The sequence below is a fragment of the Galleria mellonella genome, unplaced genomic scaffold (genome assembly GCF_026898425.1).
Source record: "Galleria mellonella isolate WM207_F2 unplaced genomic scaffold, CSIRO_AGI_GalMel_v1 utg200, whole genome shotgun sequence".
In the NCBI taxonomy this organism is placed as follows: Eukaryota; Metazoa; Arthropoda; class Insecta; order Lepidoptera; family Pyralidae; genus Galleria; species Galleria mellonella.
Genome location: NW_026442034.1, coordinates 939142 through 957310, shown reverse-complemented (window position 1 = coordinate 957310; position 18169 = coordinate 939142). Strand labels below are relative to the sequence as shown.

The following is an 18169-nucleotide window of genomic DNA, read 5'->3' as shown; positions in this document are numbered from 1 at the left end:
GATGAATGTTTTTTTTTTTTTATAATATGTTCATTTTCATAAGAACTTAATTAATAATACCTTATTAGAAGTGTTTAATGCTATAAACAGAATTTCTGCGTTCAACCATATGGCGTGCAAATATTTAAATTACAATTTATCCTTAAATTTGTGCATTAAAATAGTTTACGATTGAGTTAAAATATTTCTCAGAAAGCCAATTGTAAAGTTTCTCATTAAATTTTTTGTCTATCAAATCTTTGTATTCTAGCTTGTATAGGAATTTTTATGATATTTCATGCCAGAACACCGCCTGAAATTATATAAAGCCCAAGTCAGGCCGCATATGGAATACTGTTCTCACCTGTGGGCAGGAGCGCCACAGTACCAACTCCTTCCGTTAGACCGCATTCAAAATCGGGCAGCTCGAATTATCGATAGTCAACGCCTTACTGTCCGACTCGACCCACTGAAACTGCGCAGAGATGTTGCATCTCTGTGCATCTTCTACCGAATTTATCATGGGGAGTGTTCTGAGGAATTGTTCGGATTGATACCTGCTGCTGATTTTCACCACCGTACAACCCGCCACAAACTAAAGTTTCATCCCAATCATCTGGACGAGTGGCGGTCTTCCACCGTGCGTTTTTCAAGGCACTTTCTTCCACGCACAACCATTCTTTGGAATCAACTTCCAGCAGCAGTATTTCCGAACCGATACGACAACATAACCTTCAAGAAAAGAGTATATTCCTTTTTAAAAGGCCGGCAGCACACCTGCAATGCCGCTGGTGTTGTGGGTGATCATGGGCGGCGGTAGTCACTTACCATCAGGTGAGCCGCATGCTCGTTTGCCCCCTGTGTTGTAAAAAAAAAAAAAAAAAAAATTTATAGATTTTGATTTTGCTCTATTTAATAGTGACAAACGTCGTGTCGGTCCTGGCATAGAATGGGCCACCCCTTACTTTCCCGTGGGTGTCATAAGAGGCGACAAAGGGAGCTTTGTGGTTTTTTTTATACAACTTAGAATGGCAAATAAGCTGACGGCCCAACTGAAGGAAAGTGGTAACCGTCGCCTATAGACATGAGCAGTACCATGGACGTGGTGGTGGAGGGATAGGCAGCAGCGTCCATCTTAATACATCTGTAAAATCCTAACTGCGATTACCAACTCGCTTGCCAAGCGTGGTAACTACTAGAAAAACCCCCCTTATGGGGAAAACTTATGTTTCAGCAGTGGACAGTTATCGGCGGAAATAATAAAAAATTATTAAAAATAGTAACGAATGCTGTGCTAGCTGCCATTAGCCGATCAAAACACGACTTTGTGTAGACGCATCCGTCCGTAACGTCGGACAGGTATTCAGGTTTGTTCATTACCGCGCACCTCAATCACTGGCGCCGCTGTAATTACAAGGAACTGATGGCTCCATTACCCGCCTCTGTATACAACACATTTCGGTTTACAATCCTCACCGCCTGTACAGTGGATTCGGAATCGTTAGCGGTATATAAAACTAAGAATACCCATAGTTATAGTATATAATATATATATTTTTTTTTTGATGGGTGAAAATGGTATGGTAGTCCCCCCTGCGCTAACGGGATACGCTGGCGGAGCACCAGTGAAGGGTGATAGATGAGAATGAAACAGGCTAGTTAGCCTATCATGATGAATTCATCAGGAATTAACCATGATAGTTTCCAGGGTGGACCGCCAGGAAGTTGGCCTGGTTAGGTATATTGCTAGCAATGGGATTATCAGTCTCCATTACTAACAATTCCTTTCCCCCAGAATATTATATATTAGGATGAATATTTGGTGAATAAAAAATTCAAACACGAAAATGCAATAAATTTCCTTGATATTATAATTTTTTTTACTGTAAATGTGGCATTATTGAATTTCTTTGTGTTTTTTTTTATACAACTTAGAATGGCAAACAAGCTGACGGTCCACCTGATGGAAAGTGGTAACCGTCGCCTATAGACATGAGCAGTACTATGGACATAACAGAGTATACTGTTTCATCCATGATACCACCCATGCGTTGCCATTCCTGAGGACTCAGGTGTTATTTCTCTGTACCCAGTAAATTCACGCCATATCCCACCCTTTAAACCGAAACACAGCCATGCAAACACAACTGCAACAGAGGTACCCAAGCAATCGACTTTTGTACAAAGTCTCCCTCTGGTAATATATATATATATATATATATATATATATATATATATATATATATATATATATATATATATATATATATATATATATATATATAATTCGTTCAGTAGTTTTTGCCTGAAAGAGTTACAAACTTTTGCATTTATAATATTAACAGGATCTATTATATTTAGTTCCGAAAATAATTCCACTTCAATTGTGATTGTTATCTAAGTCCATATTCGTCTGATATTCCGGGAATCAGGGTATTATTCCTCTTGTATAAAGATTACTCTGGCTATTTATTTATATATCTAGTTATATATTTATCATTCGGACTGAAGCGTAACAAAACGTGCATTGTTGCTTCACGGTAAAAATAGTAAACTTTTTCCTATCTGAGTATAAATAGCAAAAAGGTTGAGAAGAAATAACCAATTAATGAAATAACAAATAAAAATATTTGTCAATTTATTTCATGCTAGAAAATTTATCGATAGACACGTTTTCTCCACTGCAAGTGTTATGTCCATGGTACTGCTCATGTCTATAGGCGACGGTTATCACTTTCCATCAGGTGGGCTTATCACTTTCCGTCAGCTTGTTTTTCAAGCAATTCTAAGTTGTATAAAAAAAAATTTGGTACACGGATAGGTTATATCCTAAGTTATCATTTTTACCCATTAAAAAACTATTTGTTACTGTGTATGTACTCGTATATATATACTACCTACCTACATTTATTAATAAAAATCATACTAACTACTTTAAATATAATAAAACATTAAAGTTGTTATTATACCAAATTTGGTAATAAATTATTCTTGTAATGTATATAGAACACTAATATTTAATATATTATTAGTGTTATTATAAAATTTTATCTTCGATTTTTTATCTAACTTAACTACTATAGAAAAAAAAAAACAATAAACAGAAAAAAATATAATGTACGCCGTATGGTCTAGCCATAGAATGGGCTGCGTCTTCCTTTGTTTTGGGTGTCGTAAAAGATGACTAAGGGAAGCTAATGGTCGAGGGATGAGCAGCAGCGTCCCTCTAGTATATTATATATAATATATAATTAGTAATACTAATTATATAGTTATAATATAAATTATTACATTTGAATTAATTTTATAATTATTTATTGTCATGACAGTTGAATAAAAAGTAATGAAATTGTAAGAACACGTGGTCTCACTGACTTGTTCACTCGAATTCGACCCTGTAGATATAAAAGATTGTTATATGGGTGGGGACACACTTCTTGTCCAACCGTTGAACAGAGCGGAGCTCCCTGACGTATCAAGAGTGAACAAGTATAGTAAACAACGTGGTCATTATATAAAATATATCACAATTATTGTTGATGGAAGTCCTAAAGAAGCTATAGTTAAATAAGTGTTAATGGATTAACAGAAATTGGGTATTTATGTTATATTATTTATTATATTTCATATACAAAGTAAAATAAGTAAATATATGATTTAATAGTATGATATCTAAATTAAATGAACTGTGAGAACTTTTGCTTTATTTATATTTATTACTAAGAGGCTTACAACGTTTATATTGCTAAAGAATTATCATATACCAAAGTAAAGTTAGAATTACATACTTAAATTATTATATAAACAGATTATTCTTTATTGTACACAAACGTGTAATGTAAAAACAAACATAATAGTGCACAAAGGCGAGCTTATCTCCAATAGAGATTTCTTCCAGCAAACCCAATATGAGAAAACTGACAGTTCATTAGTAGTTACAGTCGTACATGTGTACCAATCGACATAAATGTTATAGTTAAAAATAAATAAATAAAAATATATATAAGTAAATACATATAAATACATCAGCATTGTGAGAGGTAATAATTCTTCAGACGTTATTTGAAAATCCCAATGCTTGGGCTATTTTATTATATATCTATAATCCTACATAACATATATATTTAAATAATAAAAACCCCTTTTTGAGAAGTGCATAAATTTAAATGTATGGAGCACTATGTTACTGAAGATCTTAAAGGTCAAACTCATGTCGAAAAGGAGCGTAGGGCATTGGCTGTAAGATGTATAATCGGTGAGAAATCGGAATCCATGGAACACTTGATATGTAACTGTGATTCGTTGGCAAGTATGCGTATGAGTCTACTGGGAACGGCTTATCCAGAGCCAGGGGACTACAGATATCTTAAACTGCGGGATATCGTAAAGTTAACACATAGGATCTATGAAATGATGGTATAAGGCAGGGGGAAGCACAAAAGATCCGTATGGGTCGACGTGCAACGGCTTAGCTGACCCCATGTGCGAAAATAAGATAAGAAGAAGATGTAATATATTGGTCCGCAGGTCTCCTCGTTGTTGAAGTTAGATAAGCCCTACCTTGCTAACAAGTTGTTAAACTAACCGCTGTATATATTGTTCAAGTGCAATAAAGAATCTAAAGATATATAAAAAATCAAGCTTCTAAATCGACGCAATCAAAAGATACGGCCGTTTGTTCCATTTATGTCGAATATTTTGACATTCGCAAAGAGAATCAAAACCTATAGGGTATTTCCCGTTGATCTAGAATCATGAAATTTTGTAAGAAGCAATGTCATGTAGCACAAGTAAAGGAAAAAATCCGAAAAGAGTAAATTTGAATTTTATTCACAAAAAAAAAAATAAACTTGATGATTTTGTACGAAACCCTCGTTGCGCGAGTCTGACTCACACTTGACCGGCTTTTGTTTTTACTAATATAGTTTGTAAGGAAATTCTTGCTAACAAAATGTACTAAATTGTAATATGAAAATAAAAATTATTATTTTTGGTTGTGATTTTTTTGAATCATAATATACCGTCATAGCCGTAGAATACTGACGGATCTGACAAATATTACATATAAAGATCCGTCAGTATTCTACGACTGTGACGATATATTGCATACGTTTTTGAACTTTGACATTTGTATACGAGTACAATGATGTATTAGCCTTTTACATACAAATAAAACAATACAATTGTGTACAATTTGTTTCTGTCTCGCTTAATGGCCGTTGGTATTGTATCAATTACTATTGTTGTAAATGTTAGGTACTTTATTGATAATCATTTATTTTCGGACTTTATTAAGCGTGTCTAGATGATTGTAAAGCTCAAATTTGTTTGAACGTCTAGAAATATATACGCTGTATAAATGGTAATCTATCTTGAATATAATAATAAACTGTGATGAAAAGAGCCAATGCAATATGGACCTTATATGTTAGAATTATACTATATTCATTATGATTATATCAACCGTTACCTGTCCACTGCTGATCATGGGTCTCCGCCAGAAGGGGGTTTTTAGTTGCCACGTTTAGCAAGCGGGTTGGCAAGCGCAGTTTGGCTTTAGTGCTGTTTTAAAAGGGACACTGCTGCTCATCCCTCGACCAGTAAGTTCCCTTAGTCATCTCTTACGACACCCAAGACAAAGAAGACTTTTTTTTTATTATACAACTTAGAATGGCAAACAAGCTGACGGCCCACCTGATGGAAGGTGGTAACCGTCGCCTATTGACATGAGCAGTACCATGGACATAACAGAGTATACTGTTTCGCCCATGATACCCCCATGCGTTGCAATTCCTGAGGACTTGGGTGTTATTCCTCTGTACCCAGTAAATTCACGCCATATCCCACCCTTCAAACCTAAACACAGCCATGCAAACACAACTGCTTCACGGTTGAAACACGAATGGGACAGAGGCACCCAAGCAATCGACTTTTGTACAAAGTCTCCCTCTGGTTGGCTAACTGACTTGCCTTTTCATCCTCACATATCATCTCTCACTGGTGCCTAGTCAGCGTATACCATTAGCGCAAACGGGTTTGCCATTCCATTATCATACATTTTTTTTCATATTAGTAGTTACATTTGAAACAAGTTTGTAATATTGTTGCACAGTTGTGGGAGAGCAGGCAGCCTGGCTGCGACGCCCGGTGAGAAGCTTCTAGAACTTCTCCGGCCCAGCACGGGAACACCTCGGCGGCACTCCACAGCGGCCTGCGCCCCGCAGCCGCCGCGACCTTCTGGATTTGTGTACTGTCCGTCAGACGCCCTGCCGTACTGTCCACCGTCCAGGCTAGCTCCACCAAGGCCTATACTAAAGGTTAGTTTGGCAAAGTATATTAATGTAATAACGTAGTTTGTTTGTTTGGACATGGTAGTCATTGGAACAACCAGTCAGAATTGAAAAATTATTTTTGCTATTGATAGCTTATTTGTTGATAAAGGTATATAAACTATTTCATATAACGATTGGCTTAAACCACTTCATATTTATTTTATTTCAATACGTACACATTACAGAGAATTAACAATGTTACAATAATTTATACGGTACAATAATATTTTATTCAAGTTAACCCTCCAAAAATATGCGTACGCAGCATGATTAAAACATAAACACATAGCTAAATAAGTATGTAAATACAATATAATTTATTAGCTAGCTAGTTATAATATATCGCTAGTTATATATAACTAGCTATAATACATAGCTAGTTATATATAACTAGCTATAATATATAGCTAGTTATATATAACTAACTGTATACAGTAATATGTATCTATAAGAAGAACGTAAGTTGGAAAAAGAGATAATAAAATTAATAAAGTTTTACGCTTTGCAAAGAATCTCTTCGTTACGCCGCAGATATTTCGCTAACAATTTGAAACGTAGCGATAGTAATACTTGAATTTCAATAGTTTTTCAAAGAAACGAGGGTCGTTTCATACTCAGTAATATTATGAATCTGAAAATGTGTTTGTTTGTTTGTTATCTTAATTTTTTAGGTCTTCGAAAAGTACAACAGTTTATCTATTTTTATATTTCATTAGAATTTATTGGAAAAAGTTCGGTTTCTTAAATACTATCACTGGGTTTCAAGTTAATACAACTAATCCTTTCCAACGAACCAATTCCAATAACTCTGTAATAATATGTGCTATTACATTAAAATATATACTCGCCCTCGTGTCACAGCCGCTTAAGAATAAGGATTATGAATTGATTCAGAAACTAGTCGAGCTTTTTAGATCTTATTACATGTAAGTTAAACCTGTAGTAATTACATTAAAATAATATCTATTGTTGCAGCTCCAGCCACCACCACAGATACAGCAACCGCCGGTGCAGCCCCAACCACCGCCACCTCCAGTACCCCAACGTACTGCTCCAGTCACGCCAGTGCCCTTACCTGTTCCACCGCCAGCTCCGCCTCGGCGCTCCTCCCCGCAACCGCCCCGGCGGGTCCCACCACCGACACCGCCTCGACCGTCAACGAGTCCGGCCACTGACCCCAACGGCAACCGTCGAATTGTCTCTGTCCAACCACAGCCACGGCTCGACTGCAACAGAAATCCCCAGCCGCCAGTCCCGAGAAGACCTCCGCAAAAAATGCCAGACACTCCTTACACACCTGCACCTTTGCCTCAAAATAATCAGACAATAAAGCGTTCGCCAAGTTCAGGCTCAAATATTAGCATCCGGCAAGATTCCAACGTGTCCTCGGATTCGTTCAGTCAAACGTCCTCACCGTCGTACACTACAAAGACAATGGAAGCACCGCTACTGCCACATCAGCATGTGAACAAGAGCCTCAATGCGAAAATAGCACGAGGACTGCTGCTCAAAGAACAGCAGGAGAAGGAATCAGGGAACTCGTCCATCACAAAGAGTATGTCGACACCGGCGTCGCTACAGACGATTGTGAGGTTCCAAAATGGGAGCAACATGTCGCTACATCATCGGGTGAGTTCTTCATTTTGCTTATTATTATATTCCTGCTTATGTATATAGAAATTTTATTTCAGAATCATGATGACTAAACCATCTTTCAAAAAAAGCGTTAACGCACACTTTTTATTTTTATCCGAGCGGTAAGTACTTTATATTATTCTCAATTTCGTGTGTAATATAGTATATGTCATATATGTGTAAGTATATTTGTTATTTATATATATTTATTCGTTTATATATGTAATTTTAGTATGTATGTATATCAATAATTAGTAGTACCGCATTCGAGTATTCTGACACTTCCCTATGGTTGACTGGGAGAGAATGCTTTTAGCATTAAGTCCGCCATGTACACATATTTGTACTAATGAATAAATAAATGATGACGACATTCTTTTGTAACACATTATAATATGTTAACCATTACCTGAGTCCTCAGGAATGGCAACACATGGGGGGTATCATGGGCGAAACAGTATACTCTGTTATGTCCATGCTACTGCTCATGTCTATAGGCGACGGTTACCACTTTCCATCAGGTGGGACCGTCAGCTTGTTTGCCATTCTATGTTGTTTATAAAAAAAAAATGAAATTATTAAATTAACTGTTTTAATACAGTATAAGTGTGAAAATAATAAAATTTAACTAAATAAATCCGTCTACAAAAGACATTCTCTCAAAATGGGCCTACCATTAAATGAATAAAGACTTTAACCTAAAAAAACAAGCAACTCGCAATTGTATACGGAAAGTGAGTACAATATTTTTCTACAATTTTATTAAAACACACAGCAACCGGCTTAAGTCCTCGTCAGTTCCATTTAATAAATCCCCGACGGCGACGCTCCAAGGGTGCCTACAGAGATGACGTGAATTTATGTTGTACGGATATTTGATAAGACTCCTTTTTTCACGGTCCGCCCTTGGGTTTCAACTAGTAACAGCCAAATCTAAATTTGGAACAGCTGTTGCTATGTATCTCTTAATTATTTTATCGTTCATAATTAACAAGATCAGGATAGCTTTCAAATTTCGGTTCGTGGCTTACATTCGTTTTCTATTATGCCATCGATTTTTTTATTTTTAGCTTTAAATTTCAAGTATATCTGAATCAAACGATCGTATAGAAAATATACCAGATGTCATCTTCAGTTTTTACTATTAACAACACGTTTAGAGATTAATTTTTATTCATATATATATTTCACAGTTAGTTGTAAAACATTGGCAACATTTTAAAGATCCAATAAAATGAATACAGTTCTAAATTTTGTTGTTTTTTGTTTGTTTGCGAGATCTTTGTCAGGCTATCGTCCCTTCGTATTCGCCTTGAGTATTCAGCAAAGATGCAAGTTTTACAACTGTTTAATGGTTTGTAATAACTGTTTTAGTACTTACCAATAGCCGTTTCTATCACTAATATACTGTTGTAAATGTCTCACAAACAGAACGTTCCTTTTTTAATAGTATTCCAAAAACTAAGAAGTGTTCAGTTTGCAGTAAAACGCTTTTTTGTAATTACCTTTGTTTCTTACTTTTTCTTCTGGACTTTTCGATACGTTTGTTGTTAGGATTTTCAAAAAGAAAAACATTTTTTACTGGGATCAGACAGCGAATCATTACTATGATAATTAATACTTTTACAAATACGAATAGTAAAGTCAAGTTTTCAGAAATCAATCGAACAAAATGAGCATTACTGCTTCATCAAAGCGATATTATCGAAAGTTGAAATCTAAATTATAAGCCATTAAGCCTTTTACCAGAGGAAGACTTTGTACAAAAGTCGTTTGCTTGGGTACCTCTGTCCCATTCGTGTTTCAACCGTGAAGCAGTTGTGTTTGCATGGCTGTGTTTCGGTTTGAAGGGTGGGATATGGCGTGAATTTACAGAGGAATAACACCTGAATCATTCCTGAGGAATAACACCTGAGTCCTCAGGAATGGCAACGCATGGGAGGTACCATGGGCGAAACAGTATACTCTCTTATGTCCATGGTACTGCTCATGTCTATAGGCGACGGTTACCACTTTCCATCAGGTGGGCCGTCAGCTTGTTTGCCATACTAAAAAAAATTAAGTAAACGTAATATACATATATGAGTATATAATAATGTTAAATAAACATACATAATTATATATTATTTCAAATTAAACATAAAAGACTGGCATATAAAGGAACAACACATATCCTAAGGAGATTTTACACAATGTTTCTTTTTTTCACTCCCATAAAGAAAGAAAAGTATTTAATCTGGAGACAGTCCAACACGACTCTTTAAACGTAACGCCGACAAAGGTTTCTAATCAACGTTCCTTACACGTGTCACATACGGTGAGGCACACCCCATCCACCCTGCACGCGTGGAAGTGCAGTATAAGAATAAATAAACCGGGTAGAGGCGACACTTTGTGAGAGCGACAACGCCACCAAAATGTACATTTCTTTCTTCCGGACCTTGCGCAAGTTGGAAGGGTTGTCACAAATTTATTCGAATTTAGCAAGTAATTTTTCTACATGTGCGATTGTGCGGATGAACATTAGTGCAGTGTCAGTTGCTTGTAAGCCCTGACTGTTGAGGGCTGTCGGCGCGCCAAAGTAGTTGAATTCTCGAAACGTCCGTTCTATCCGGATATTTATTCTTATAACTATGGCTCACAGCATATATGTTGTTTACTGTAACCGAGATTGCAGATGCATTACTTACTTGCACGCTAGTAAAACTAATCTTGTGGATGATACTAGCTGCCTATTGGTATATTTTGTCGGTTTTATTGTTGTACACTTAAATTTATGTTCGCGAGGAGATTTACGGGAAAAGATTTTATACAACTTAATGGAAAATGTGATCGACCAAGTATTTTGTTTCGCTGATTAATTTTGTTTTCTGATCAGAATAATCTGTTCAAAGATATAAATCAAGAAATGGATGTAAATTTGTTGATTTTGATCATCGAAACGGAGGAAGAATTTGGATCGGCACAACCTCGAATCGATAGCATTAGTAAGGTGCAAAGATTGCATAGATTTTCAAAATGAATATTGTATTGATATAATTATGAATCAGCACACAATTTTATATAGAGAAACTTAAAATAGATAGGAGTAGAAATAAGAAACCTATTGATTAGTACTATTTCTAAAAATAAATCACGGGATAAAGCAATGTAAAGATACGCCACGATGAACCTATTCCAGAATGAGCTTTTGTGGAGATCATATCATGTAGAGATAGTGTAAAAATATATATGATAATTATTGTGAAATAAGTAAGATGACATATTTTATCAAGATTTATTAAAAGTGAGCAGTCTCAAAGAACAAAAATCCACTTTACACAAATTTATTTATTTATTTATTTAAGGAACACCAACAGCATATTGCATTAAAACATATAGGTATAACAAACTCAATAGGACGAGTTTAATAGGTTTTTACTGCTGGGAACGTAATATTAATGGACAATCAACGTACTCTTTGGCGGATTATGTGAACTTTATTATAATTAAGAGGGTTTTTTTAATATTTTCTCTCCCCCTGATATAACAAACTTGAATTATTTTATATGTCAATTAAAATTTCCGACTAATTAATTTTACGAAGATCCATTATACGATGATAGGTATACGTCCTGGAGCACAATGAATTTTAATATATTCGGTGATATGTGGATAAATAATTGCCTCAACGGCAACAGTTGACATATTACTTTAACTACCCTTTTTAGATATACAGTTATGGCCCTCATTTATCTCACTTATAACACACCACGCCTCTCGCTGAGTATAATATCTTATTTTCTTATAAGTAGGAGTTAATAGGCGATGAAACTAATGTAAAAACAAGAGGTAATGTAAAAAAAAATTTAGGATAGACGAAAATGTTCCAAAACACAAACAAAAAGATAGATGTACTTCTTGAATTTAAAAAGTAAATAAAAAAAGCAATATTATATTATCACTTTCCATCAGGACCACTAGACCAGATCCTGATGTAATATCTGGAATAACAAACAAGCTGTGTGACCACTCTCTGCTTGTTTGTGATTTCAGATTCCATAAAAATATTTCGTCTCAGACACCAGCGAAATTGTGGAGAGAGATGCATTTTATTCAATTATTTTATTGGCTTTTATACGGCCGGTTTCACTTGTCTCTACCAACGTTCTCTGATTTCAAATCCCGCTCAAAGCCAGATAACGTTCCACTACGGATTACACCGTTACAGTTTCTGATCGGTATCCCTTCCGCAACTACAGTTTTCAGTTTCCTTTTCCCTAGAAATCCCTAATTTCTTTTTTACCAACTTCCTTCATTCACTTCTAACGTGTTCCTTCTTTCCTCAATTCTTTCCTTCATACCGTAGGAATCATCGTGGATACCATCAACAAATGTGTAATTAAGGAGAATTGATGTTAGGCAAGCAGCCGCTCGTAAAAAAAAAGCCATAACCTTATGTAATATATACAAAATCATATTACATCGGCCTCAAATAAATGAGATAAAAGCAGGAAGATGATAACTGGGCGCTCTCTCTATCTTTCTTCTGTGAGAAAAGGAAATTAGCCTCGATTACTACACGAGCCGGTCGGCTTTGTATGAGGTTTTTTTAACCAAATGGTTTCTTAAAGGGTTATATTTTGGCAGTATAATTCAAGTATAATGAATGGCATATAGACATTTTATAACACCCTGAGAATCATAGTAGTAACATATTATACACTTACTTCGTTATTTCATTAACACTCCATTCCATTTGTTTATTTTTATTTGGCAGTACCGTGAAGTGATAGAGACGAAAAATAAACCCGTTCTTTCTGTACATTTGTAAATCCGGATGACTGACAGACAGACGTATCGCATAAATTCTAAATCCCGTTAACTTCCCGCCGTTTCTAACCCAGTTATCAGGCTGCAGGGGATGCAAGTAATAAAACAATGTCGCGTTAGTTACGCTCACTGAACTCGCTGAGCGCATCAACACCAAGATTGTGCAGACGCGTTTTATTTTGTGTTTCTCGTTTAACTATTTCGCTTTCAGTTACAAAATCTTATTATTTTGTTTGGATTTCCATTGATTTATGTATTTTACGTGATGTATGTCAATCGTTTATCAATTTTGATGTTTTTCTATTTAGTATGAAAGTTTAAAACTCAATTGTTCCAAAATTAACTTGTTAGTTTTTTTTTCTTTGTAGTCGATAAGAATACACTACAAAAAATTGGTGTCAATTATATATTATACTTACATAAAACCAATCATCAATATCATCATCGTCATCATCATCGATATCAAACGTATCAAAGCTAATAATATTATTGACTTTCTGAGTAGCTAGTGTGGATTGTATTTGTACAATCTTGGTGCATTAACATTTACTTCGGTAATGATATTCCATAATGTTGAAAACTTAGTTTTGCGTAACGGTGATAGCTCAGTTAGACATATTTGGAATATTTGCAAATAACTGCCAATCGCTTTACGCTTCGCAGGGTTAGGTACCCTGCGAAGCTGTTGCCGTTGTCGGTGAAGACATGCAAAATACCATATATAATAAATGTGGCCCAAAAATTCTTGTCACTAGAGGACACTTAACAGAAGTCTATTGTTCATTAAATTTTAAAGTTTAATGATTAAATTTTAACTTTTGATGCGTCATCTAATGAATATGTAGTTCGAAAAGTCAAACTTTTATAAAAACATCATTAATAATAATAGAAACATAATCACACCAAATTGCCTGGTCCTTGTGCTTAGATATAGAGAAATTGAATAGTGAACCTCTGGGGGTACCATTCAGAACTACCAAGACCTGAGCCAATTCAGAAAAGTTTATTTTCCAAATTTGCCTGACAGGAATTTGCCAGTAAAGTGATGTATCCACCACTGCACCACGACGGTCATTTATATAAACTCTACGTCTTTGTACAACTCACGCTGGCCATTCAGTTCGATTTAATTTGAAAACAGTCAATTCTCACTATTCTATGATAAGTGACTGCTCACGTTTATCTGCACCATTACACAATCAGGGTTCACTAATGACGTATTCTCAAACAGATGTTGCGGGACATGAGGGGCGCCGGCAACGAGGGCTCTCCACACAAGTTTCGAGTTCTGCAGCTGGCGTTGAACGCGGTGGCACTTCTCGCCATTACTGGTGCACTGTTCGCTTACTTCCGAGCCAACCCCGCGGTACAGGTCAGTAGCTTTACATTAATTGCCATCTGTTTATTAACTAACAGGTTTATTGGATTCAAAAGCATATATTTCTATGAGTGAAACGTTTTTTTCAAATTTTATTAAATAATTATAAATAGAATAAGCAAATTTTGTAAAAAGAAAAAGAAAAGTGACTGTAAACTAAACATCTGTAAGCTTTATTACTTTATGACCATAATTATGTCGAATATATTTAGACATTTGTCGAGTCAATTTTTTTTTTTTTTACCAGAAGCATCACTCGTCCGTTGCCGATCCTTTTGACATGATGATCTTGAATTACAATATCAAATAATTTCCTTGCTCCCTCGCGTGTTACAAGCAAACCATTTGGATGTACTATGAGGATGAATGGGGTATGTAGGATGAGAGGATGAGGTAAAACAGAAACATTATCACAGACGTCATTTTTTTAATTTTTTTTATGCAATTTAGAATGGCAAACAAGCTGACGGTCCACCTGATGGAAAGTCGTAACATGACAACATGAGCAGTACAATGGAAATAACAGAGTATACTGTTTCGCTCATGATACCCCCCATGCGTTGCCATTCCTGTGGACTCAGGTGTTATTCCTCTGTACCCAGTAAATTCACGCCATATCGCACCCTTCAAACCGAAACACAGCCATGCAAACACAATTGCTTTACGGTTGAAACACAAATGGGACAGTCTTCTCACGGTTCTTCTCAGTCATACATTGCTTCTCTTTTATCTCGAATCAGGGAGTTTACTAACTATTCTTACCTCTTCATTCAACACTACTTCGTTAAATATTTAAAGGTCGTAACAATAAACGTTTTAGAATTGGTTTAATTGTCATTAAAATTTAGACCAACATAGGGCACAACTAACCTCTCACTAACTAAAACTCTAAGGCCTTCTTTCCTGATGAGGCGAATGATCTGCCCACACTGACATTAATTTTATATCTCACTTACTAATCATCCTTACAAAAAACATAATTGAATCAATTAACAATTCCATAAATATTAATGGAAGGGAATGAATTAAAAGCCATATAAAAGGTATAATCTCACATCAAACGGACAATATTTCAACGTGAAATTAAAATGGCGGCGGATGAATGCGGATTAAATCTTGAGCTCGATTTGTTTATTTCACAGTCTCAGCCGTTTATTTACTTTTCCTTCTTAAATATATTATCAATTTGTAATTACAAGAAATCCACTGGATCCGTGATTAAATTATCAGATATAAAACTTATCTTACTTGACGATTTACGATGGTGCAATGAATTTGCGTATATAAATAAATTCTTTAGTAAGGTTACTAGGACCCTAACAATTTTTATATGTTTTGATATAGTAACTAAGTAAGTAAGTATCGAAAAAACTCGACTAGTTTTTTTTAATGGGTGAAAATGGCATGGTAGATCCGCCTGCGTTGTCGGTATACACTGGCTGGGCACCAGTAAGAAATGATAGATGAGGATAAAAAGGCAGGTCAGTTAGCCCATCGTGACTAATTCAACTATAAATTAGTCACGATAGTTTTCAGGGGAAATCGCGTGAAGTTCGACTTGATAGGGTACATTGGTAGTAGACTAACTTCCCCATTACTAACAAGCCCTTCCCCCAGCTCGACTGGTTTGAAGGGCAAAGCTGTGAGTACTGTATGTACACGACGACTACGGATCATTAGCAATGGAGTTTGACAGCCCCATTGCTACCAATATGCCTTATTAGGTCGACCTCCACGTGGTTCCTCCTGGAAACCATCGTGAACAATTCTTGTTGAATTCGTCACGATGGGTCACGTCACGATTATGCAATCCATTAGTTCCTGCCCTATAAAAAATATAATTACGAAAATAATGAAACCGATATATGATTTGCTATATTTATTCAAAATTATTATTGAAGGGTTGGATATGGCGTGAATTTACAGGGTACAGAGGAATAACATCCGAGTCCTCAGGAATGGCAACGCATGGGGGATATCATGGGCGAAACAGTATACTCTGTTATGTCCATGGTACTGCTCATGTCTATAGGCGACGGTTACCACTTTCCATCAGGTGGGCCGTCAGCTTGTTTGCCATTCTAAGTTGTATAAAAAAAAATTGAAATAATTTACACTTTAATAATCAATTTAGACATTTAAGTGAAATTATATTATTATAATTGTAGCTATTATAAAATATTGTACCTATTAAAATATATATTTACAATCAATAAATGATTGAATTATAACTCAATCATGTCTATAGGCGGCGGTTACCACTTTACATCAGGTAGGTCGTCAGCTTGTTTGCCATTCTAAGTTGTATAAAAAAAAAATCAAACACAATCAATTGAATATATATTAATAATAAATAAACAATACATCAACAAGAATCCATTTATTAATTAAATTAAATATTAAATAAATAATTTTTAAGTTTATGTATTACAAACAAATTATTATCTCTTTCCTATATATATATATATATATATATATATATATATATATATATATATATATATATATATATATATATATATATATATATATATATATATATAGGTAGGGTTTACCTTATCCTTTTAAAATTTTAAGTATAACTGCGGTGGTGGGAAAAGGATTGTTAGTAATGGAGACTGAGAATCACATTGCTAGCAATATACCCAACCTCGCGATTCTCCCTGGAAACTATCATGGTTAATTCCTGATGAATTCATCATGATGGGCTAATTGGCCTGTTTTCATTCTCATCTATTACCCTTCACTGGTGCTCCGCCAGCGTATCCCGTTAGTGCAGGCGGGGTTACCATACCATTTTCACCCATAAAAAAAAAATGTATAACTGCGGTTGTCAACCTACCCGTCAAGTGTGGCGACTACTGGCAAAACAAGGGGGCTTTGGTAGGACAATGAGGGTGGCCTATGTCCAGCAGTGGACAGTTAATGGCTGATATGATGACGACGATGACTACTTCACGTATAACATGAACATTTGATAATGCCCACCTTTAACCTTTATAGCAGCATAAAACCCACACACCCTGTTTTGTTCTATAACAAAAATTCAGTTACACAAAACAGTTTTCACTTGACAAATTTGTGAGGCTTCAGTCTTCAGACGTGAATAATAACCGTCCTTAGCCAAAGCCTTTGTTTGTTTTTGTTTCTGCCGCAGAAACTTTGGCTGTGAAAAGAAAAGTGCTTTGAGGAGCATTGGGAAATTATGCCTTTTTAGAAAGCTTTCTCTAATAAAGAAAAAGATTTTTTTTTGGCCCATGTGGGCTTGTTTGTAACTAAGGGCTAAATGATTTGTTGTAAATGAATTTTATAATATCTGACTGATCGTGTTTAGTAGCTAACTAGTTTTTTCTAAGTAATACTTGTGTATTATATTTTGATATTAATGATTGAGCCGTTAAGTTGTCAAAAGTTAACAAAGTTGAGGGTAAAATATTAGAAATATTATGAGTCTGAAAGCTTAGATTATAAAGATACGAGTGTCTCCATAGAAATGTTACGAGAAAAACGGCTCAACTTTTTCACACAATTTTGCGTGATAAATAGTTATTAGTGATTCCTTTATAACTTCTAAATTTATTTCGTCTTATAATTTTTGCATCTTTTTAATGTGTAAACATTCATTATATTTATTAAATAATACCTCAAGATACATTTAATGTGTAAGTGTATAAAACATTGATAAAAAAACAAGTCAGGCACTTTGACAATTAGCTGCCAATAAATTGACTCGTTTTTGTGGTTCGATGCTCTATTTATCTACATAATGTAAGTCTGAAAGTAAGATTTGTTATCACTCGAAATCTTGACAGTCTAACGATTTATTGTATTATAGCAAATAAATGGAGGAAAATGTAGTAACTTTTATACCGGTTATCTCCTATAAGATTATTTTTACCAGATGGAGACTTTGTACAAAAGTCGATTGCTTGGGTACCGCTGCCTAATTCGTGTTTCAACCGTAAAGCAGTTGTGTTCGCATGGCTGTGTTTCGGTTTGAAGGGTGGGATATGGCGTGAATTTACAGGGTACA

At 35.3% G+C, this 18169-nt stretch overlaps 1 protein-coding gene across 1 annotated transcript in view; it reads left to right on the top strand.

Annotated features, from left to right (window-relative positions):
• Window positions 1-18169, top strand: part of LOC113513874 (atrial natriuretic peptide-converting enzyme) — a 166826-nt gene that overhangs the window by 88755 nt on the left and 59902 nt on the right. The window contains exons 4-6 of the mRNA XM_052894243.1: window positions 6092-6296; window positions 7287-7940; window positions 13990-14130. Of these exons, the coding sequence (XP_052750203.1) occupies window positions 6092-6296; window positions 7287-7940; window positions 13990-14130 (1000 nt within the window). The remainder of the gene's footprint in view (window positions 1-6091; window positions 6297-7286; window positions 7941-13989; window positions 14131-18169) is intronic.